This window comes from Tachysurus vachellii, chromosome 4 (assembly GCF_030014155.1).
Source record: "Tachysurus vachellii isolate PV-2020 chromosome 4, HZAU_Pvac_v1, whole genome shotgun sequence".
Taxonomy (NCBI): domain Eukaryota; kingdom Metazoa; phylum Chordata; class Actinopteri; order Siluriformes; family Bagridae; genus Tachysurus; species Tachysurus vachellii.
Genome location: NC_083463.1, coordinates 27,038,977 through 27,062,541, shown reverse-complemented (window position 1 = coordinate 27,062,541; position 23,565 = coordinate 27,038,977). Strand labels below are relative to the sequence as shown.

At 39.9% G+C, this 23,565-nt stretch overlaps 2 protein-coding genes across 6 annotated transcripts; one reads left to right on the top strand and one right to left on the bottom strand.

Moving 5' to 3' along the window:
- The first annotated feature begins 228 nt into the window (after window positions 1-228).
- Window positions 229-7,452, top strand: dytn (dystrotelin). 2 transcript variants are annotated; one of them, XM_060868651.1, is made up of 14 exons: window positions 229-386; window positions 701-775; window positions 1,022-1,211; window positions 1,294-1,379; window positions 1,512-1,612; window positions 2,726-2,797; window positions 2,879-3,042; window positions 3,284-3,395; window positions 3,572-3,705; window positions 3,774-3,936; window positions 4,018-4,091; window positions 4,177-4,327; window positions 5,427-6,069; window positions 6,389-7,452. In XM_060868651.1, the coding sequence occupies exons 1-14, from the start codon at window positions 368-370 to the stop codon at window positions 6,574-6,576; spliced, it is 2,172 nt and encodes a 723-aa protein (XP_060724634.1). In that variant the 5' UTR covers window positions 229-367; the 3' UTR covers window positions 6,577-7,452. The 2 variants fall into 2 exon arrangements, with proteins under 2 accessions (XP_060724634.1, XP_060724633.1); XM_060868650.1 differs by having other exon boundaries at window positions 3,756-3,936.
- A 12-nt stretch (window positions 7,453-7,464) lies between these two features.
- On the bottom strand, window positions 7,465-23,387 carry adam23a (ADAM metallopeptidase domain 23a). Of its 4 annotated transcripts, XM_060868648.1 has the most exons (27): window positions 23,134-23,387; window positions 22,334-22,557; window positions 21,450-21,526; window positions 20,952-21,015; window positions 20,794-20,876; window positions 20,427-20,490; window positions 20,254-20,326; window positions 20,043-20,128; window positions 19,874-19,939; window positions 19,565-19,633; window positions 19,222-19,388; window positions 18,689-18,773; window positions 18,487-18,574; window positions 18,327-18,378; window positions 18,092-18,191; window positions 17,565-17,636; window positions 17,298-17,384; window positions 16,306-16,386; window positions 16,134-16,184; window positions 15,939-16,002; window positions 15,751-15,856; window positions 15,519-15,638; window positions 13,991-14,159; window positions 12,973-13,084; window positions 11,014-11,104; window positions 9,551-9,747; window positions 7,465-8,797 (listed from the first exon to the last, which is right to left on the bottom strand). In XM_060868648.1, exons 1-26 carry the CDS (start codon window positions 23,210-23,212, stop codon window positions 9,735-9,737), a joined length of 2,343 nt encoding a protein of 780 aa, XP_060724631.1. In that variant the 5' UTR covers window positions 23,213-23,387; the 3' UTR covers window positions 7,465-8,797; window positions 9,551-9,734. The 4 variants fall into 4 exon arrangements, with proteins under 4 accessions (XP_060724631.1, XP_060724630.1, XP_060724629.1 ...); XM_060868647.1 differs by lacking the exons at window positions 9,551-9,747; window positions 11,014-11,104 and adding an exon at window positions 12,680-12,770; XM_060868646.1 differs by lacking the exon at window positions 9,551-9,747.
- Between the last annotated feature and the right edge of the window lie 178 nt (window positions 23,388-23,565).

Below are 23,565 nucleotides of genomic sequence, written 5' to 3'. Positions count from 1 at the left end.
ACATGTCATGCACAAAGCTCATGTGATGGTCTATAGAATTATGGAAAAAAAAAGAAGAGGCAAGTGATGAAGAACCCCTCTGATGGTTACTCCCATCATCAGGAGGTAATTTTGATCAAATCAGGAGCTATTCACACTTAAGTTACATAGCCATCTCTAAATTGTCTGTCGTATGTGAATAGGGGTGTGTGTATGTGTGTGTGTGTGTGTGTGTGCGCGCGACTGTAGACTCGCCCTCTGTCCAGGGTGTCCCCTGTGAAAGCTCCAGGCCTATATACGTCAAAACCCAAAACAAATAATTTAATTTGTGTCTAAGTCCACTGTAAACCTCTGAATAAAAAGAGTATTCTGTTTATGAGCTGCTGCAATGGATCTGAATGGAAGAGGTAAGTTTGATAAGTCTCCAGTGTGCTGATTACTAATATGTTTTACTAATATAGCAGCATGTGTGGAAAGAAAGCTTGTGTTACTGCTATTGCAAGAGAATGTGCATAGTGTGTATCTGAGTGTGACATAATCATAAAACAAACAGCCTGAGATGATATAGGATCCACTGCTACCCTAGTTATACTGTCTGTGTTTTATAACACTGGGATTTTGTTCTTGTAGTTGTTACTGAATATAGTGGTGTGTGTGTGGGTGTATTTGAAATACGAAGCTCTGCTTTTGATCTGTGGTTCTGTTTTTTTTTTCCCTATAGAAGGCCTGAATGATGCCTGTCCTGCAGTATACCGTGCTGCACTGAAGCTTCGTTCCCTGCAGAAATTATGCTACAGTAATGTTATTATTATAGAATCTTGTAACCAAAGACCATTTTTTGTAATTGGGCTGAACTACTGAATTGCTTAAGGATTTCTTCTAACTGCTTTTAATACAATTACATTAATTATGAAATAATAAAAAAGCTTGCTTTTATACAAAAAATAATCATGTGATGTTACCACACTGAGGTTGATTGTTGATACAACAACTAAAAAATGTAGTACATTCCTAGTTATCATTATTCATGCCTGTGTTTCAGTGCATATGGTTTCGATCCAGGATTTGCGCTCAGCTCTCTGGGCTGTAGGCGACTCTGGGAATACTTCCCAAGAAAACTTGAAACAGAGCCTAGAACAACTCTTCAAGGGCGTTTTACAGAAATTCCCTGTTCATGTGGTACCAGAAGCTACAGAGCAGACTGCCAGACTTCTCTTCAAGCTGTATGACAGGTAAGAAAATTCAACATTCTTTTCATTTAGTATGCGTATGTATGCATCATATGTGCAATTGGGTTTGTGATGTTTTTCATAGGGAGAAGACTGGCTTTGTCCTTCTCAGATCTGTGGAAGCGGTATTGATAGTGCTTTCAGGGGACACACTTTCAGCCAAACACAGAGGTGCGAATCATGTGCATAGCATTAGTTTGCGTTTTTATCATATGTTGCCAATAATTGGTTTATATATTATATAATGTACAGCTATATTTAATATGCACAGCCATGAGTCATTTTCTTATTTGTTTTCTGCAGCTCTGTTCCAGCTGGCTGTGAGCTGTAGCAGAAGACAAGGCACGGAAGACACTTTTGTTAGCCGTGCCAGTCTCAGGAACCTTCTTGATGACCTTAGTCAGGTGAGAAGCCCTCATCAGTTGATATTTGTTGAAGACTATCACTCCATTTTTGAACCTCCATTGTGTTAGTATTAGTTCCTCAGGAGCTCTTGGTTGCACAGTTCCACTCTACTACAAACTGTTGTAGAAAGGACATTATTTACATTTACATTATTTACTGTCCAGTGTCACCCAAATGATGATGGGCATCCTTGTTTCTCTCAAGGTTTCTTCCTCATATCATCTCATCCTTGGCGCCGTCACCTCAGGCTTGCTCATTAGGGTTAGATGTTGGATATAAATTTTTATTCTGTTTCTATGTTTCTGTAAAGCTGCTTTGGGACAATGACAACTGTTGAAAGTGCTACACAAATAAATTGAATTGAACTGAATTGTTGTTCTTTTGGCTGCTCCCAGTTTGGTGTCGCCACAGTGGATCATCTGGTCCACATGTTCGATTTTGGCACAGGTTTTATGCCGGATACCTTCCTGATGTAACCCTCCCATTTTATCTGGACTTGGGACTGGCAGTGATAGTTCCCTCTTCAGTCTATAATGTGCTTATATTAATAGTTGTAACATTGTTTTTGGGTTTTGTTTCATGTTCTGGTTTTCAAGTCTTTTATTTTGTAACCTGTTTCTTACTTTTTGTATCTTGCTTCCCTTGCCCTCATGTTCTCTGGCATAGTGTATGCGTCATGTTCTGATTGGTTTTTGTTAGTCATGTGTTCTTTTGTTCTCATTTGTCATTGGTTCCCTGTGTGTATTTAACACTGAGTTTGACTTTCAATGCAAGGTACAATAGTATAAATAGAGAAATTTCCTGTGGACAACTGTCTTCCCCAGTCATTTTACATAAATACAACAGAGGAGATTGAGACTGAATTCAGATGTACTCAAGCAGTCCCATTTGTTCATTTACTTTCTGAGTAGCAATAGCAACCTAGACCATGATTGTGATGGTGTCTCGGCTAAAATGTCCCATACTTTCATACATATGTCCCCGTGACTTAAGGAAGAGAATCACTCAGTTCTGACCCTCTTCCCAAATGAGGATGGTAATTGCTCAAAATGTAGATATCTTTCTCCATACTAATATAAAACCATTGACCACCATATCCACTGCTTGTTCAGGTGCCAGCTGTGGTTCAGGAGAGCCATGTGTTTGGTCCTGTGGAGGCTGCAATCCAATCCTGCTTCACTGGGGTACGTTCTACTTCTACACACAGATGTACTGTTCATACACAGACCTCCCCAGGAGCTTAGTGTGTTTTCGACTTTACATAGATTATCAGTGGGAGGACAGAGGAGGAGCATTTTGTGAGCTGGCTGCAGTCAGAGCCCCGTTTGCTGCTGTGGCTGTCCACCCTTTACAGACTTTCAGTTAGCGAAGCAGTACAGCACAGAGTGCGCTGCCACACTTGCAAGGCCTTCCCCATCACAGGCCTCAGGTGCGTTTCTGAGTCCACGTACAGTAGTGGGGGATGTGCCTTCCTTTTCTTTTTAAATTAAATTGTGTAAAATAATAAAATGTCTCATTTGGTGATTGCATAAACACATCATCCTTTTTCTTTGTTATTCACACACATTTTTCCTGTTCCTGAATAGCTACCGTTAAAATGTGCATGTGACAGATAAAGCCTGAATGAATTGTGCATTTGTTCACCTTGGGCAGGTGTGATATCTTTGCAGGTATCGCTGTTTGAAGTGTTTGAACGTCCACCTATGCCAAAACTGTTTCCTGAGCAAGAAACATACAAGGAAGCACAAGCCTTCGCATCCAGTCCTGGAATACTGCACTCAGGTATTGTTGCCAGTGCAATTACCAGTGTAATATACTCATCAAAACTAAGTATAATGCCCTTCTAAGGCATGCTTAATACTTAATACAGGCTTGTGGAAATACTTACCTATTATCTTGTATAATTCCCATGGAACTAAATCTTCTTGGTTATGATAATATATTATACATCACGCCAGCCCTCATGGAAGGAATCAGTGGCATCATTGGCATCCAGTGCCCGCCATGTTCTTCTGCCACGGCGCTACACAAGGAGAGAAACAGAGAGGAGGAGAGCTCTTATAGCTAGACCTAATGAGGAGACACATGACAGGTACAGAAAAGGTTTGTATGTGTTCATTAATGTAAATGTTCTCTTCAAAGGTGTGCTCTTTCCATCAGTGTATCAGGGCTGCAGCAGCAGGAGTGTGTGGGTAATCTGGAAGGCATGGACATCATTGTCTCTGAAAATGTTCCTCTCCCTCCTCCTCTTTCCCATCCTGCTCCGCAACTTAACATGGAGTCAAAATCACTCCAGACAGATGAGTCTGACACCCAGCCTCAGGTAGCTCTTTACTAAAACTGCAGTGCTCTCTCTTTCAATTTTGATTTCTCTTGTATCTGAAGTTAGTTTTGTGTGTTACAGAGAAAGATGTCATTACTCCAAAAGGACCTTAGCATCACGCAAAACACTATGAAAGAGCTGCAGAGAGATAAAGGGTAACGATGATCGTGCATTCAATGTACATTAAACAGTGTGTTGCGATGGCTATAGTGTGTGTATGTGTGTTTTCTTTGTTGTCAGGCTTTTGGAGAAAGAGTTTCTGGTGTGGAAAGTAGCTGCACAGTCAGAGCATGACTCTCTGGAAGACAGGTGCAAGGAGCTGGAGGACACTATGGGGGCGCTGATCCAGCACAACCAACAGCTGGAGCAGGAGCTCGGACAAGTCAGATATGTAAGTGGAAAAAATCAGAAAGAGTTACAGAAAGAGAGAAAGATATGCTGATGATTTAAATGATATTTGAAGGCTGGTATAACTATTGCGTACACCTGGTTTGATTGACTTTACTACACGGCACTACACAGTTTCTCCGAATATAAACAAAATAAAAATGCTACTGTAGTCTATGCTTCATTTCATTTCTGCAGAATTAATCACTTAGAAATACCACAGACTTGAAGTGTTCATGAAAGTATTCTAAACGAATATGTGTAATTATTGATGGAATTAAACAGTTGCTTTTTAAACTTCTATCAAAAGTGATTTGAAGGTCATTAGTTATTTATAAGTAATTATACATAATAAATGTTTCTCTGTATTTATACAGAGAAACATGGTGAAACATATAGAGAAACATGGTGAACTTATATGTGGTATTTGCACATACTCTACCAATGTTGTAGAAGAAGATGAGGATAAAGTACACTGGAATATTCCTTTTAAAACAGTATATCTTACCATGATCTCAACTATTAGGAACATTTCTGAACATCAGGAAAACTTGCCGCTTCTCATTACTGTCCACGTGAATTTCTACAGAATATCTGGCTTCCTTCACCCTTCTGAAAACATGCCAGTAAAATGTGATCCCATTCAGGAGTATTCCCATCTCACACCCAGTGTTTGGAATGGGCTCCTGATCCACTATGACCTTGATCAGAATAGAGTGGTAGAATAGGAATGAATGACTTCTGAAAATAAGCAGACAAACAACCTTTTTATAGGCTTGAGGTTACCTGATGGCAGGAGAAAAATGAGCATAGGACACTTCCAAAAAATGACCAAATTTCAGATTTTCAGCAGCAACCTTTTTGGCATTGCTACTCTCAAGCTAAACACAATATACAGCCGTGGTGTGTTACATGTTAAAGAATTGCGCTACTGGTTGGAAGGTTTTGTGTCGACCAGTCTGCCACTGTTGTGCTCTCTAGCAAGGCCCTTCTTCGTCTTCTTCTTCTTCTTCAATGGCTCAGTTAGGAATTCTGTCTCACATTTCGACTTATTTTTTACTAGAAAATACATGTTAAATATTCTTGATATTTATCTTGTTCAGGCATTGAGTATAAGAGGAACAGATGAGTTTGGAAGTGACATCTCCACTCCTCCTCAGCAACCCAGTAGAGATAACACCACCCAGAAGCAGTTTACAGAATCTGAATGTCCAGCTTCATGCACTACTACAGAAAAGGATCAGGAATTGAGTGAGACAGAACAGCAGATGGAAGAAGAAGAAGAAGGAGAAGAAGAAGAAGAAGGAGGAGGAAAAGAAGAAAAAGAAGAAGAAGAAGAAGATGAAGAAGAAAAAGAAGATGAAGAAGGAAAAGGAGAAGGAGACAAAGAAAGAAAAGGAGAAGAAGAAGAAGGAAAAGGAGAAGAAGAAGAAAAAGAAAAAGGAGGAGGAAAAGAAGGAGTAAAAGAAGAAGCAGAAGGAGAAGAGACTCTGAATCAGGTGCAAGAGGAAAGGCATACAGATGTAGTATTTACAGAACATGTTGGGGAGTCTGAAGAAGAGGAGGAGAATGAGTGGGAGGAGGAAGAGGAGCCACATCTTTACAGACAACAGTTTATTGGAAATTATACAACCCTTGACGTTCCTGTCAATGTGGGGGATTCTGGGACAGAAAACTTAGATGAGGAAGAAGAGCTTTGTGACCTTGTGGAGAGACTTCATGGTGCGCTCCTATCCACACTAACAGGCAAGTGTACAGGGTGAAGGTCAATTGAACTACTTTGTGTAAATTAAGGGAAATTAAGAAAATCACATCAATCAGTACAGTGTTTCTGTACCCAAAGGGACATGTGGCTTATTTCACTTTTATTGTACACTTAAGATTCTTATCTGAATGCAGATCTGATGTCATCATAGAAAAGAAAGTTTGTAAACGTTCTGTCTTGGTTTTCTGATTTGTTTTGTATTTCAAATAACGACTAAAGTCTTACTGTAAGTCATGTGAATAGCAACATCACCAACATTCATGTTATTTATAGATGGTTATGCTTGTTCTTGATATACAGGATGTGGTTCATGGCAAACAGAAGCACTGCTAGAGGCAGCAGGAGAGGTTGGAGATTCGTTGTTTCATCTTGTTACTTCTCTCAAATCAATCACTTCACACGGAGAGGACACAGAACAGAGGTCAGCAAACAGCAGTCCACATGGCAAAGCCTTGTGCCATCAAGCAAGTTTCTTTTCCCACCAATGAAACAGGATTCTTTATCTTTTGCGTTCACACAGCTAAACAATATAAAAACTAAACAATATAAAAAAAGGTTGTGTTTGAATTTATACACACACACGCACACACAAACACACACACATGCACACACACACACACGCATACACACACGCACATACTCAGTTACAGCTTTTTAATCATGCTTAAGCAATCCATGTCATTCAACACTCAGCCCTACTTCAATAGTTGTTCTTGTTAATATTCCAGCACTGAAATACCCAATTCAGTATAATTCAAAACTAAAATTCAAATGTAGAATTCAGAATTTCTGGTTCTTGGCCTAACTAGAAAAACTAGAAACTGAAAACAGGGACTAAAATATTCATCACGGATGACACATAAGTCACATTTGTCAGAACATGAAGAATTCTAAGAATGTGCTTGTGAGAAGGTTGTGACCTTTTTGACTGTCAAATACATGAAGTTCAAAATGAAATAATTTTTTAACGAACTTAAACCCTACACCTTTTATTCTTAAATGTAATACTATTTATAAAGAGGTGTTGTAAATTATTGATTTATTTTGTAGTATTTTGATGGCTGAATTTGATGGTACTTTAGGTGAGTCAGGTTCACAACTATGTAGAAATATAAAAACCTTTTCCTTTTTTAATTTTTCTTTACCCATTCTTAAACACTAGAAACCTTCTTGTCTGTATGCAGGAAATCACTAATCGAGCAGCATTGCAAATTGTACTTTCTTGATTCATCGATTTTCTTTCACTTTATTTTTTATATTCAAACTGACTAACTATGTAAATTCCAAAGACAGAAAAACCAACAAACTTTTTTTTATGTTTTATTAACTTTATTCGTCTTTATTCGTAAGTTTCCATGGGAAAATGAGATTTTTTTTTAAGTGTTAAGGAGATAATAATTAACATCTGGTGCCCTAAGTCAGTGGAGAAACCCCTTGAAAACCCAAAATGACCCCACCACCAGATCCAATCGATTGCCCGGTACTGACTACTTACAAGTATTTTGTATTTATCTGTCCCACAAGTATGAGTATGGTAACAAATATTCAATTTTTAAAGGTCCTTTTTTTTTTAAAACATTCATTTTAAATAGAAGTTATTAATTTAAAATACCAACATGTCCAAGCATATAAAAGACTGCCTAATGAAAGCAATTTTGATGTTTGTATCATTTCTCTATGGTACTGATTCATAGGGTTTGTGCGACATTTCCTTTTTGCATAGTAAGTAAAAGTTAACTGTTTTTCCTTTTGACATGCAGTTACCTTAAGAAGCGTGGCAGGCTTCACATGGCTCCGCGCCCAGTGCAGTTTTTTTCATGCAGCTCTCCAATTAACCGTTAGGACAGACCACACATGGTGGTTCAGTATAATAAGGGGAGCGGTTATTGACATTACCAGGCATATATAATTAATTGTGCATTTGTGGGGCGATTTAAGGTGAACTCATTAAGCAGAAAAAGAAGCTGCTGGCCAAATTGTTGGATGCTCTTTCTTTGTTTTTTGTTTTTTTTTGTTCATTAATGTGGCATAAAATGCCTGCAATACAACATGCTGAAACTTGAAAGAAAAAGCTGTTTAAATTCATGTCCATGTAAAACAATATTGAGACCAGAAGATCAAACTCTCATGTGTGTCTCAAAATAGAATGAGTTTTTTTTTCTTTCCCATGTCGAAGTGTGTGTCTGGCGATCTAGGTCCATTCGGACAATATGACCACCACAGGCGAGTCCCACCTGGCAATGATTCCACAATCAATGCAGCATATTCGGTGTATGCTCTTCTCTAGATTGCTCTTCTCTAGGAATATTTGCTCTCCATTTTTTTTCCTCTTTGTTTTGAGCTAGTGACCCTCCACTGCCATGCAAGTGCCAGAGCCAGGGATGGTCATGCCAAATCAAGCCAGAAAGTCAGGAACAAGCACACACCACCATCCTAAACTGGGTAATGGCTCAAAGGTCATGGAAGAGTAGAGGGGACTAGGGCAGGCTTTGGGTACAAGACTGTGTGAAAAAAATTCTACTCATCTTTGTCTTCCTTCATTTTTTTTTCTTGTGTTCAAGTAAAGCTAACTGGCTGTCAGCAGCAGTAGAGGGTACAGTCCAGCAGGTAGCTCACTTTCTGAATCCCAAGGGAAACCAGGCGATGCTGAAGTCTCCGGTCCTTTAGATTGCACTGGCGTTGGGGTCGTACCGTCTTTTTTTGACGTTTCTTGGTGGCGTGGCCAAACGCAGAGGGAACAGAAGGTACAGGAGTTAGTGCAGGCAATGCCAGAAGCATCAAAGTTACACCACAAAAGCTCTTTCTGAACACTGAACTTAACCACTGAACCCGAGCAACCCAGCAATCACCATATGAAAGCAATCACATATGAGCGAGTACTTGTATTGAACTTGATAAATAAAGTTGTTTGCCTTGATCTTGATTTTTAAGAATTAACAAACTGCTGTATTAAAGTATTTAAGTATTCCAGAATATTATTCCTGTAAATATTAAGTGTGACACTGTTTGAAATTGTTGGGTTGCATGGGGTAACAGTGGCCCTCCTGTGCAGTTGGAGTGGACGTAGAAGTGTCCCTCCTACTGGGTGTGAGTGTGCATAAGAAAGACAAAGAAGGAAATGGAAAAACAACGTTACCTCCTGGGAGAGAACAGTGACACACACAAAAAAGGGACTAAACAGTGTACAACACTGAGGGTCAGAACAGGATGTTCACACCCACAACATGAACGACGACGAACAATACCACCAGCGACAACAAGAAAGGCAACAAGAGTCACAAACGACAGAGGGAGGTTTGACACAATCTCCCTGTAGCATGGTGTGATGTGGGGCATCCCAGCAGTTTAACATGCACCTGTCCACATAGAGGTTAGGCGGGAGACGCCACTATCGCTGAGTGTGGGGGGACAGAGGAGGAGGTTCGGGGAAGCATGCAGGTGCGGTGCAGCGCGTATCTGTACCAGGTCTCAGTGAAGCAGGCAGTAAAGGCAGCAGTGTCGGGCGGGTCCGGGTGGGGGCGTGAGGGGTCTTGCTCTGTTCTAGGTTTTCGAGGGGGGGCCAGGGCCTTCCACGAGGTTAGAGAGAGGCGTAGCAGCCAGCCATGGTACAAAGGCTGCCTACGACACAACCTCCACCCCTCTTCGCTCATACTTTCACCCTTTCAGACAACGGAAGGGGAAGGGATTGAAAGAGAGGTCACGGCGAGGAGAGCGGGTCAGAAAGTGGTCATCCCACCCCAATTCCCCCTAAAATAAATCAAAACCCGACCCCTAAATACCAAAATCCCCTCCCCATGAACCCTGGAAAACCGTCCCCTCCCGCCCAGCGAGGTGAGCTTGGCCTTTGTGCAATGCTCTTATACACAGCATCCTGTTATAGCTCTGTCTTGTAGGTGCCAGTCCACATGCACAAACCTTATGTGGTCAAGATGCCATGTGCAGACCAGCATGCTGAAGTGAACTAAATCCCCCTAGACTACTATACACTTTCCAAGGTTAGCTAGCTAGTGAGCCCATTAGCTACATTATACTTCCTTGCAAATAATAATTTATTTTTTTTTTTTTATAATGAACAAATTTTATGAACTTAAATGTTTACATTTAACACAATAAAAAAATACAAAAAGGCACTTGCTTAAGCATTACAAATCCATTTAAAAATCCAATGCAACAGTTTTATCAAAAGAACATTTTGGTTTATATACTATGGACTGGATTAAGAATGAAATTTAAATTTCACACATCTTGTTTGTAAAGAGAAAATAGTACTCAAATTTTCTGATCGTTAATTAGCATCTTCCTCTTTGTTCCCATCAACTTATTTTAATAGAAACATGATTCATAACTGTTATTTTATCATTTTGCACGCATGCATCTCAAGCGTCGGGCCAGTTTTCTGGAGGTTCTGCTACAGTCTACAGAGGCTTAGCCGATCCCAAACATTTTGTATGAATAAATTAGAACCAGATTGAATTGATTAACTGTGTGACTGATCTCTAATACACATTTTATTAATCAAGTATTTATACATTTTAAAATATTATCAAATTATTGATATATACATTATATGATTTCAAAGAGGTTATCGTGTGTGTGTGTGTGTGTGTGTGTGTGTGTGTGTGTGATATATATGTGAATTTAGTCATGAGTAATAAGTACAGATTACTATTACAGATTACTATTAACTAAATATTGATTACAAGACATATTTATTACTTTATTATATTAGTATATTTTATAGGCACAGATTTTAGCCCACATCATCAGAAATGCCACTCTTGCATGTTATGCTATGTAATAATCTGTAGCAGAAGCTCAGGCCCTGATGTATGTGTGATGCTGCTATGTGTATGCATGTGTGTTTTCGTGTGTGTTAGCCTGAACCAGGCAGGCAGGCAGTAAGAAGCATGCGGTGTGAATCTTACTTAAATCCCCATCCCGTCCCCCCCAGCACTATGGCTGCCATCAGGATGGCCCCCGCGATGGAGCCTATGATAAGGTTGGTGGCACTAGGACCTGCAGAGGGGCATGATGGGAGAGAGACACGATGTAAGCTGTGTAGGGCAGTACACACAGCACGTAGGCTTTTACACATGAAATGAAAGAGGATGTCATATTCTCCTTCGCTAGCTCCGTTGCATTAGCTGTTCCAGCACTAGTTGTTCGAGAGCCTTAGAAAAGTTTCTCAGGGTGTCTTGGATGTTATCAGGAGGATACAAATGGCAGAGTACATAAAAGCCCAAACAAAACATATTACTGGTATATACAGGAGCATGTTGATGTTGGTGGTCGGGGTTGGCACTAGTAAAGATAATAACCCATTAAAAATCCACAAAACACTCGCTAAGGGCAACATGACTTAGTGACAAAAACATAGTAACAGTGCCTGGGGGTCTGACAAGACTAAGCTTACAAATATACACAGATATACACATATACACAACCTGAGCAACACACAAACACTAATAAAGAACCAATAGTCCTATTTTTCTATTGTAAGAGCTAAAATATGACGCAAGACTAAGGCATTTTAGCAGGGCCCAGAACTAAATACACATAAACGAAGGAAAATCCATCAATACACATCTTCATGTTTGCGGTAAAGAAATAACTTATAGAACTTGTTTCTTTTCCTTCTATGGAACAAAGAACAACAGCTGCAACAATAGATCATTAAAAAAACAAAAACAATATGATGTTGAAGAAGAGAACCGGGATAATTTCATTCTGGCCCAGACTGTACATTCACACAGCCTATTGTTGACAGTTGTGTCAAGTGATAGGTTTTCTGTGCATTGGGGCTAATCGATTCAAGGATGCTTCACTGATATAGCCATAAAAACCTATCAGCACTGATTGACAAAGCGTGCATGAAATACAATGGCAGATGTAATAAACCCTAATAAGATGGGTTATTTTGACAAAACGAGTTTGAACAAAAGAGATGGCAAAGAGCACTCATAGTATTTCTATTTACTGTGTTTGCTACTAGGAAGAGACGCATCATGTTAGAGCACGGGAAACACGTGTGTATCGGTCTTTCTAACTGTTACTGATTCTGATACTAATGAAAAAGTAGTAGGATTAAACACAAACAGAAAGATAAACACACACAGAATTTGTGCAACAGATAAACGAATACACTGAGGCTCCGTAACACATTTGCACTCTCTGGAGCTGGGCTGCATACAGAGTACTTTTAGTACATAAGTAGGCTTGACAATTTTAAATTCTGCATTTTCATACGCATCTGCTTATTTCTATACATCTCTGTTAATCCTCCTTTCTTATTTTCTCTTTTTCTGTGTGTAAATGCCCCACATGGACCAGAAAGGAGAGCAATGCAACACTGCATCACACAGAGTAATAATGATAATATCCAAAGTGATTACAGTCAAGGAAAAAGGGAGAAAATGATATTTACTGATCGATCCAGCAGGTTACACAACACCGATCAATCACATGGCACAGGCACAACAACCACGATGGACAAAAGCCACTGGGAGGAAAACACACAGACACGTAAACAAGGGATCACAAGATCTCCCACTCGTTTGGGGAGTGGCGTTGAAAGGGATAAGAAGTGCTTACTCTATTCCCCACCCAGTGCCTCCAAAAATCACCCCCAGGGCCAGAATGGTCCCTGCCACTGCCCCTATCAGCCTGTTAGTTGCCACGCTCACTGCGCAGAGGAAATAGGGGGGATTCAGAAGAGAAAATGTAAGTTAAAACCCCAAGCTATGAATCCATATGCGTATGGGGAAGCCCAGTTTGAAGAAGTGTTTTTGTATGTGGTTGAGGGTCTATATTTGGGTATCACTGCAATTAAAGTTTTATGGCTGTCTGTTTGGAACAGAAATAAGGCAAGGAGATGCATCACGAACCCTTGGGACCCTCGTCTTCAGTGGTGGGTGGTCCTTTCGGTGGGTCGTGCATGCTGCAGTCTGTTCCGGCCCAGGTGGCATCGCAGGTGCATGTGGCTTCATTATTGCACACCTGAGAATAAAGGATAAATGCAGCAAAATATGATCATTCATTTACAGCACGGATGGTATAAAGACAGCCAAGAATCTACTGGGAAATCGGCAAAGAGACAACTTAACTGCCCCACCCATGCTCCAGACACATATCAGATATCAACAACATCAATAAAGCAGCTGTTTAGAGCCTCTGTGATGCAAGATCCATTCACCACAGCACATTACCATTAAAACCTTTGTTGGGAATAAGAGTGCCGGCTCTCTCTGGTACACAGCACAATGCATTCATTAACATTAGTGCAGCTATAATTGCACCTGATTCAGATGAAGACAGCTTAGTGGGAGAGAAAGGTTGGAGCTTATTCAGCAATATGTTTCAGCAAAAACGCAAAATAAAACATTTTTATTTTTAAGTAAATTGATTACTAGAGAGAATCAGAATTAGAAAACTGAAACTGGAAATGTTACAATCGTTCACAAACAGATTTTCTTGCTATGTTTAACATGTTTTCTGCAGCTAACAAAGAACTCTCTCATGCAGAAAAACTGTCTTGTTTCCAAGAAGCTAGAATATTATGTCCTAAAGACTCTCCTTTGGTGGAAAACGTACTGAATGTTACAAAGTCCTGAAACCGGAGACTCCTTAAATAAATATATCCTTAGAGAATCCTTTACCTTGATAAATGATTTGAGGTTTTCTTTGCTAAAAAACTTTTCACATATCTTTATTATAAGTCAAGAAAATTATTTACCTCTATGTTACTTGTTGTAACAGTAAAAACATTAACGTATTAATATAAACATGCAATTGGAATTGGCCAGAACCGGTGTAAAAGAAATTTATTCACCAAACAGATCCATATATTAGATCCCCAGGACTGGAAAACAATGTATGACAAGCATGTTTAATTTTGTGACTTACTCCATGTGAAGAGCACACGCGTCCATTGGGTCCAGAAGGACAGGCTGTAAGGTTGAGGGAGGAAATAGGCACACACTTCCTCTCAAGGCACATCATGGAGGGGCCACATGGTGTCCCGTCCTCCACATAACCCAGATCAGTGTCATCGTCCAAGAGTACACGGCCACCGCTGAAGGTGCGAAGCGAAAGAGATGAATCCAAACAGAAATGAGAAGGAACAAGAATGAGATGACACATGAGTCATGGCATGTCTCATATCTCACAGATCTTAGCCTTAGAAGCTCTGGGTTTGAAACCAGAATCCTGAATACATACAGTATGCATAATACATAAACTATTCAAAACATTATCTATTATGGTTCATTACTGAATTTGCCAATCAATCTGGAAATATTATAAGGCTGCAAGAGATGAAGGTAATGAAGGTTAATAAATGATTACTTACAGTTGCTGTGCGCATGCAAATAATCATGTCGTTATGATACACAAATAGACCATGCAAAAATATGCAATGTGAAAATTCTTTTCAAGCAGATTGTTTTATGTGAATTATTTACCCACTTGCCCAGCAGGGAACAGTTTAATAATGACAAATATGCTTCATATAACAGTTTGTGTAGTCCAATAAATGTGCTACAATTAGCACAATTTAATTGGAAGTCATCGGCTTCAGCGATGTCGGGAAAACCAGCAATGGTGGTTTGAACCAATGGGATATGGCGTATGATGAAACAATTTTAAAAACATATAATTTCTGGCTTCTTGTCTCTTGGTGGAAGCATGTATTCTATTACCGCACCCTTCTATGCATTCTATGCACCCTTCTATGCATATGTATTATGCATTAAAGTTTTATGGCTGTCTGTTTAGAACAGAAATAAAGCAAGGAGATACATCACGAACCCTTGGGACCCTCGTCTTCAGTGGTGGGTGGTCCTGGGCAAGTGGGTAAATAATTCACATAAAACAATCTGCTTGAAAAGAATTTTCACATTGCATATTTTTCCATGGTCTATTTGTGTATCATAACGACATGATTATTTGCATGCGCACAGCAACTGTAAGTAATCATTTATTAACCTTCATTAACAATACTTATGCCAATATATGCTGCTGTTTCTCAATTTATGCCAATAAATGATGGCCCAGGAAAGATATCTCTGGTGAAATCTCTTGCAGCCTTATAATATTTCCAGATTGATTGACAAATTCAGTAATGAACCATAATAGATAATGTTTTGAACAGTTTATGTATTATGCATAAGCTATGTTTTGATAGAGGATACCACTGAGATTGCTGTTGGTGAGGATCATTCTGACTGACAGGGTTTTGGGAGAGTCTTGTAGAGATTAGTTTCTAATGCATAGTTTCTAATGCATGTGTTCTAATCCATGATGCAGCTGATCTCCATCAGCTCAATCAGACCTACTATATAAACTTTGTTTTGATTATTTATATTAGAACATTTCAAAGCACTCTTCTATTTTGTAAAGCATTTTTATTTTTGAAACACACGGCGGTACGGACCTGCAGTCTACCAGACGTCCCTGATGGTTGAAAGTGGTGGGCGTGATGTCGCCCTTCAGCGTCCCAATCCTGGGGTTTCTTCCAATGTTGGTGCACAGCAGATACCCGCAGAACACATCACTGCAGAGGGAGATCGTTCAAGGCAGATTTTTCTGACACATGCACATCAAGATCTGTAGCAGAATCTCAACATGCAAGCTCAACAATTAATGACAATTAAATGTGCACTTACTGTTTACTGCAGGGGATCCATTTCTCTCCATCTTTCCCACAATTTCCTTTCTCCGTCCCCTCGGTGTTCAACTTTTCGTAGCAGTGCTTCTCTGAGCCTCCTGCCTCTGAGAGGGTAAAAACAGAACACATTATATTTCTGTGGCTTAGTCAGTGTTTGCATTATCTGTCTGTTTTTTCATAACTCACTTGTACCCCAGATGTATTTGCACTGGCTGTCCCTGGTCTTGCATTCACCTCCATAACATCGGCCCTGGAGCAGCAAAAGGGGCAGTAAGAAACAACAGTTCTGGTGAAAAGCTTAAAGTACACGTTTAAATTGCAATCGCCTGCCTTATTCAGTAATGGGCATCATATTTTACTCTGAGACTAAATATGGTTCACCTGGTTGAGCTGACAGGGATACCCGTCCTGCTTATGTAGGTTGGGAGGACACTGCATGAAAAGACAGTTTAGTAACATTTATTAGCTTCCCTAAGCGTTCAGCTCGGAGAGTACATAATCATGAAAGGATGCGCAACATGAGATTTGTCTGTGTGACCGTGTAAGTTTTAACCTGTCCTGAATCTCCTGAACAAGACTCTGAAATGTCGCAATCATTCACAGAGTAGCGGCAGCCGTAGCCCCTTGGAAGAAACTGTTGAGAAAAAAAAAAGAAAAGAAAAGAGAAGGAAATAGATCAGAGATTGTGTTTTGAAGTTTTGACTGTAGAACTATGACCTTTTTAATTACCTTCCAACGTTAACCACAAAGAACAGCAAAGGAGGAAGTTGGTTTATTCAGTAATATTAAATCAAGCATTCATGAATAAGGAATAAAACATGATGGGGTGTGTTGTTATGGCAAAATAATCAAAGAAGGCGTGAGGTAATGTGTGCCTGAAATAACACCGTATCATTTTCCTCCTCTTATACTTTTATATCTTTTACAGAATCATATGTTGTACTATTAAACAATTATAGTTATGTCAATGCTGTGAAACATCCTTGAGACAAGCTAGTTCCTGTTATCACTCGCTATTATATCGCTATAGTGGCTATAAGCAGTCATTCCTTATCCTTTTATTTATTTATTTGTATTACGCTTAAGATTATGTAGAGCATCCTACACACAACTCCTTCCAAATGGATGTTTCTACTATAGAAACAATAACATATTAATAATGTATACCTGCGATTTGAATTACAGCCGACACGACTGTCAGAGCTAATGGTCTAGAAAATTTATCAACGTCTTCTGTCCAATCAGCTCATAACACAACAGATCATTGAAAGGAAAAGCAAGAATTAAAGATGTTTTGAAGCGGCATAAAACAGGCTGTTACCATAAAACAGAGATACAACCATGATCTATAAGTTATATTTAATGTAAATTCCATAGATTGCTGGAACTTGGATGGGGTTATCCAATAATTTCAGCAAGCGCCACATTTATTTCTGTAATTCAGTAAGGAGCATAAATAAGACCTGGATGCTTTTAGCGATGCTTCTTCGTACAACCCCCCCTCACCATTAAGAGAACGAAGACCAGGAAGTGCTGAGCTCTTACCAGACAGGTGCTGTTGCAGCACGGCCCATCACTACAGTGAGCGCCATTAGACAGCGAGCACTTCTTACAGCAGTCTTTATAGCACTCCTGCTTCAGAAAAACGCACACGCACATGCACATCACACTGCATTCTTACAACGCTCATACATTTTTGATGTCATTAGAGACCGGATCGGAAGACACAGCTTTGACAGGAGTGACACTAATGCAGATTCATATGTGCTGCTTTGCAATAATAAGTGGTATTAATGGTGGATATTAACTCACCATCCTGGTTCCACAGTCACACTCCTCTCCCACCTCTACATACCCATTGCCACATTCTGTAGCCTCGAAGAGCTGCCAACAGACACAAGATTATCGCTGACTTACAGTATTGTACACTGTGATTATTCATGATTGTGTGAATGTATAGAGAGAAGTATTTAAGCTGAATGATCTGCGAACTGTGTGAGGGAAGATATGTGCATCCTAAATCGCCTTCTTATACTACGCACTAAAAGCATGTAGTCTGTATTGTGTAGAAGTATTACACACTTTTGAGTTTGTAGTAAAAAAGTAAAAGTACTGGGACAAACTGACATGTCATGTTGCTTAGCTACGTACACTGTCGCCGTAAACAATCACCTTGGTGCAGTTCATCTTTTCTTTTTCTTTTCTTCGTTATTCCCTTATGTCGTTTATACTATTATACTTGATTTATTTTTAACACATTTTTAGATGTGGATTCTCTCAGATACTATTCAGGAAGGATTCTAGGCGAATTTGGACACAGCAGTGGTGTTTGGGATCACCTTATTAGGTCTGTTGAATAAACAGGAAGCTCCTCCCTTTAGCAGAAAGTTTTTAAAGTCTGTGATGCTGCATTTGGAGAACCTGCGAGGATGCTGCACTCTGAAATGAAAAATGAAAATGAAATTTTGTTTACAGTAAAATCGATTGTATTCTGATGACAGTTATGGAAGGAAGTACAAGATTTAAATCGACATTGGTGTGTTGTGTGTGTGTTTTGTGTGTAAATATATATACCCGGTATCTTCCATTATGCATCCCACCCAGGAATCCATGCAGCCGCACTCCTCTGGACAAGCACGAAACAGACAGAACATTAAGCTCAAATCCAAGCCGTATATCACCCCTGAGGCGTGTTAAAAAGAAATTGTGGAGTATGACACAGTTTCAGACATACTTCTCCTGCTAACAGGGTCCCACTGGATGCCCAGATTCTGTGCCAGGCTCTGGGAGAGAGAGGCCGCCATCGTCCAAGTGCTGCCAAACTGAGAGAGAGAGAGAGAGAGAGAGAGAGAGAGAGAGAGAGAGGCTGAAGCATTTTAACTGATGTTCTATTAATGCAAACCTTTCATTAGAGCTGATTTGGAAATCAGCTTCACCTCGTTAACCCCTACTCCTCTTCCCACGGAACATACGCCTCCGATGTAGGCCATGCTGCTGCGGCCATAATGAAATGTAACATTCCTGAAACACAGACAATACTTTTTTCAGCATAGCAATCAACTATACTGTATAAATGAAGGAAAAACAAAAAAGACATTCCAAAAAAAAAAAAAAGAAATTGATTCTCCTTGCTGAAAATTAACTACAAAAAAATAACCTATGTTACAAGACATAATCCTCAGTATACTTACGATAAAAGCTCTGTAACATGGTACTTATTTGTACATGTTTTGGGCCTGTGGTGAGCAAGTTTTGGGGCTATGTATTATTTACATCATCTGATTGAAACACTTGCCTGTTGAACTGCTGCAAAAAAAGGTTATTTTACCCATGTGAATTAATCTACATTCACAAATGTCCTGACAATGGTTGCTGTACTCAATGTGACCTTGATTTTAAGAAAAGCATTACATAATAAAAGTTATATGTTATTTGACTATAGATCCATCAATCCCCACTGAAGCCTCACGTGAAGAGGTGAACAGCATCCGCGTTGACGCCGATGTTTTGCTGCCGGTACTTGGAGAAATCTTTCAGCATGTCCAGAGGCTTGACACTGAGAGGAATCCTGTCCCTATCTGTCCAGATCTCGACAGCAACCAACACCACGTGTGTGTTAAGCTGTTCCTTAAATATCTGAAGGTATGGCATATAATAGACAATAGATGATAGAATATGGATAATATATACACAATAAATAATAATAATAATAATAATAATAATAGGTAATATAGGTTTGGTGTTGGCATTGAAATAAACAATCATGCTGCAGCATTGTGGCTTTTTATATTATATATTTTTATTTTACTTACAGCGTCTACAAGGTTCACCACTGATTTGGCAAAATTCCTTGTATGCTTTTTGCTTTTATGTCTTTTAAACTGGAAAAATGAAAACATGATGTAAATATTACACAAAACCATGTATGGGTTACCGTTACATTTGTTTATTTGTTGTTATATTGTTATTTGTTATATTGTGCCCCCTTGTGACCAACAGCTATACTTCAGATCAGATCATGTGAATTATACAGTCAGAAATAAACATTCATTAATTTAACTTTGTATTAACTAATAAAGTACATTTTTTTTCCACATTTATTTTCATTTTTATAAACCAACCGTGTTGTGGTCGCTGACTATCATGATCTCCAGGTACTTGATCTCATCAAACACCTTCTGTGGTACCTAAAACAGACATTAAAGCATAACTACAAAGTATAAACACTCAGAGAGAATTTTCAAGAGATCCAAGGAAAAAAAGGCAAAATAATGGAATAAGGGTTCTCACTGCTCGTTTCCTGCGCCGCCTGAGCCAAGGCATGTCGGACAAGATCTGTTCTTCCTCCTCCTCATCCTCCCCCTGGTCCTCAGAAGCTGAAAGAGAGAAAGACATAGACAGATGGAGAGGTGTAACCATGGAAACCAGGCTAAGATCCATGTAACTCACTGGGAATCTTAAGAAAAAAAGAATTAAAAAATTTATAACTGCAGGTTCATACCAACATCAGCAGGGTCGCGGCCCATACGGAGTGACGATGTCCGATGTAAGGTGTGGGCCCTCGGCCCCGTGCCCTGTAGGTCAAAGGTCAAATAATGCAGACTGAAACTGGTCAAATATAGTCATGCAGAGTACATTTTAGCAAATGGAAAAAGACCACATTGTGATTTTTACCGCAGCTTGAGTTTGGTTCAAGGGCGCAATGAGGTAGACAAACATTCCATCGTCAAACATTCCACTGTGGACAAGGAACAGAAGAAAAAATGACTGAAAATTTGCAAAAACAAGAGGAATCATTTCACGTGTTTGTGATATAAAATATCATAATTGCTATTATAGCACATGTTGGCCCTCTCTGTCTGTCTCGCTCTGTTATCCACCACCACACACTAACATGATGACATTCAAAGCCTTTCATGAGCCCCACCTGCCATCTGGCTTCACAGTGGGCCTCCAAACACACACGCAAGCATTAGCAAGGTTTGTGTGCACACACACTCACACACACCCACAAACACCAAGGACTGATGCTGTGTCTTACTGGAGCCCATTGCAAGTGGACAGAGCAACATGAGAGACCTCTTTCCCTCTTACTTGACCATGGTAGTAGCAGTGTTCGCCTCCCTGAAACCACACAGACACAATGTAACATGAGATTTGTCTAAAACGGTGTGTTTATAAGCTATATGTGCATTTTACCTTGGAGAAAACTGGTTTGTCTTTTTCATAGTGGATCTCAACATAATTTGAGGACAGCAGATCACTAAAAAAAATAAAACAATGAATTAATTAATTGGCATACTATATCAATACTATAATAAACTATTGAATAATTGATTACATTTCTATAGCACCCTATGAGGCTAGAACTGCTGCCCAGACTAATGCAGGTTATCAATCTATTTCAGTTCACATTACATATTAAAACTCAGACACTGCAATGAGTCACTGCACTTATATGAACACAGACGCACACCCACTCACCACCCACGAGAAGCAGACGCATATCTGAAATCCCTTGGACTCTTTTTAATCCCAGAGGTTTCGTTTGCTAAGTGTTCACTTGAACAGTCTCTACAGTCTACGTTGTACTAACTGCGGCTCCTTTGAGAAAGCGCTGTGGTGAGTGACACTGCTAAATGCTTCACAATTCACCCTCTCTTTGCAAACAAAATAAATACACATCGCTACACCTACTTGTTTAGTGTAAGATCCAGAATAAAAGTAGAACCAAAGGCGTCCAGCTGGAAGCTTGCCTGTGCCAAGTGGATGACCTAAAGGAGTTTTATTAGACAGACAGACACACAAATGTATCATGTTCTTTTACTGGTGTTTACGAAACAACAGTAAAAGATTACGTTTACATTATAATTGCCAGCATTTAACCAACGGATAGCTGAAAAACACTTACTCTATAGAACTTTAGTTATTTAGCTTAACTTAAAGATGCAGAAAAAAAACACTCAAATTACGCAGCAGTGCTGTTTTTGGCTGAAATGCTGCACTGGCAGCCTGAGGCAGGACATGTGAACTGCAAGCCCTTCATCTCTCTATAGGGGTAAAACAAACTGCTACAACTGCTACTTTAGTAAAAAAAAAAAAAAAAAAGAATGCATGAGTCCACGCACCAGGCTTGATGATGTACACAATGCAGCACTCTCAGCAGCTGCCGAGAAAGAGGGAGGGAGGAAGGAAGGGGGGGCAGGTGGACTTGCAGTTTTTGCCTCACAACAATAAAGTGCTCAGTCAGCATTCCATCATATGCTCGGACTATACCTCTCAAAACTATATGCACATCACCTATATACAATCAAATGCAAACATCTGCATTCAGATTTAAGTACATGTATTAAAGACTGCTATACTGACCAACCTATCAGGCCACCAATTCAAAATGAATTACATATACTCTCACAGCCAGGGGTGCCGTAAAGGAGGGGAGGATGCACAGGGACTCCTATATACTAAAACTGTCCAGGATGTGAGTTGGGGTGGATTTATGCAAAAAAATAAATAAATAAAAAAATCCTCCTGGCACCCCTGCTCATCCATCTCTGATCGTACATCTGGGACTAACTCACCTGGCCTTCACTGGCCTGGTTTCGTGCACGAGTGTCCAAGTCATGGTATGTGCTTTCTGCTTCCTCATTCACGTAGTAGACCAAGCGAAAGGGGTAAGTGATGGCCACCTCCTTCTCCTGTCTGCTTGTAACGTTCTCATTGCTCTTAGTCTCGGGTGCTGTCGTTGCATCTTGCCACAGTGTCGCAGACCCTCGCTCATCGACAACCTCATTCTCCGCGGAAACTGCAGGACCAACATGCTGTTACTTCTGAATGGAATCCCCTCAGTTAGTAACAAACAGGGCTACAAAAGCAGCTATGGCTCTGAGTGACCCATGAATTACAAAACAACAGAATTCCAATGTAGACTAAAGAAAGCCTTGAAAGTCAATTCAGTTAATTCAGAAAAATCCAGCACCTACTTCTCTGGTAATGTAATGATGTCTTGTTCCACAACAAGACCACAGTTGTGTATTTAGCTCATATGTGAATAATATAAGACGGCCATATAAGGATTAGGATTGTAGCTGTATATCAAAGATTTATTGCTTTTACACTGATGTTTGTTTGTTAAAGCTTTGAGGCCTGCTAAAGATCCGTGTTTTACTTAGAGACTAGCTGATACAAGCGCATAAGCAATAAACCCAACTAAGTGGACTGCTAATGGAGGCTTATTCCATGGATGATGGGGATGTCCTAACGCGGCGCAGGCATTTAGAGCACATTGCAGTCAAACACGCAAAGCGCGCCTGGTTAACAGCCTTGAGCATGAATCATAACATATATGTTATCATATTTAATACAAGTAAACAGTACCTACCCACTGAGGCGGAGGAAAACGAAGGTAGCAGTGTAATTAAGACGCTAGCGAGCAGACTCGGATGGAATATCAGACGCATGATTCATATTTGAATACCTTAAAATAATGACATCAGGGCATCAGATCGCAACGGAGATCCTGGCCCATGATTGCGCGAGCGGAAAGAATAAAAGGGAAATAAAAGGATGGAAGGATGGATAGTAGCGAGGACGACAGGGAAGCTGAGGGAAAGAAGGTTGTAAGACTGGAAGGCGGTGGCCAAGCAGCGCATACATCAGGAGAAGCACTGCGCATGCGCAATGCATCCAGCTCTCTCTCTCTCTCTCCCAACAGCATCTGCCTCTGCGTTTACGAATACCATTGGCACACAGTGACACTCTCTTCTCTAATCACAGTGGACACGTTGTAATATTTCTGGACCTAAGAAGTAGG

Coding starts and splice junctions, on each gene's coding strand:
- dytn (XM_060868650.1), top strand. Junction 1,380..1,511: donor ACTTTCAGCCAAACACAGAG/GTGCGAATCATG, acceptor TGTTTTCTGCAG/CTCTGTTCCAGCTGGCTGTG. Junction 3,043..3,283: donor TTCCCCATCACAGGCCTCAG/GTGCGTTTCTGA, acceptor ATATCTTTGCAG/GTATCGCTGTTTGAAGTGTT.
- adam23a (XM_060868647.1), bottom strand. CDS start 23,212: ATGCGTCTGATATTCCATCCGAGTCTGCTCGCTAGCGTCTTAATTACA. Junction 20,327..20,426: donor TGAACCAAACTCAAGCTGCG/GTAAAAATCACA, acceptor TTTGACCTACAG/GGCACGGGGCCGAGGGCCCA. Junction 17,637..18,091: donor TATTCAACAGACCTAATAAG/GTGATCCCAAAC, acceptor GTCTGTTGGCAG/CTCTTCGAGGCTACAGAATG.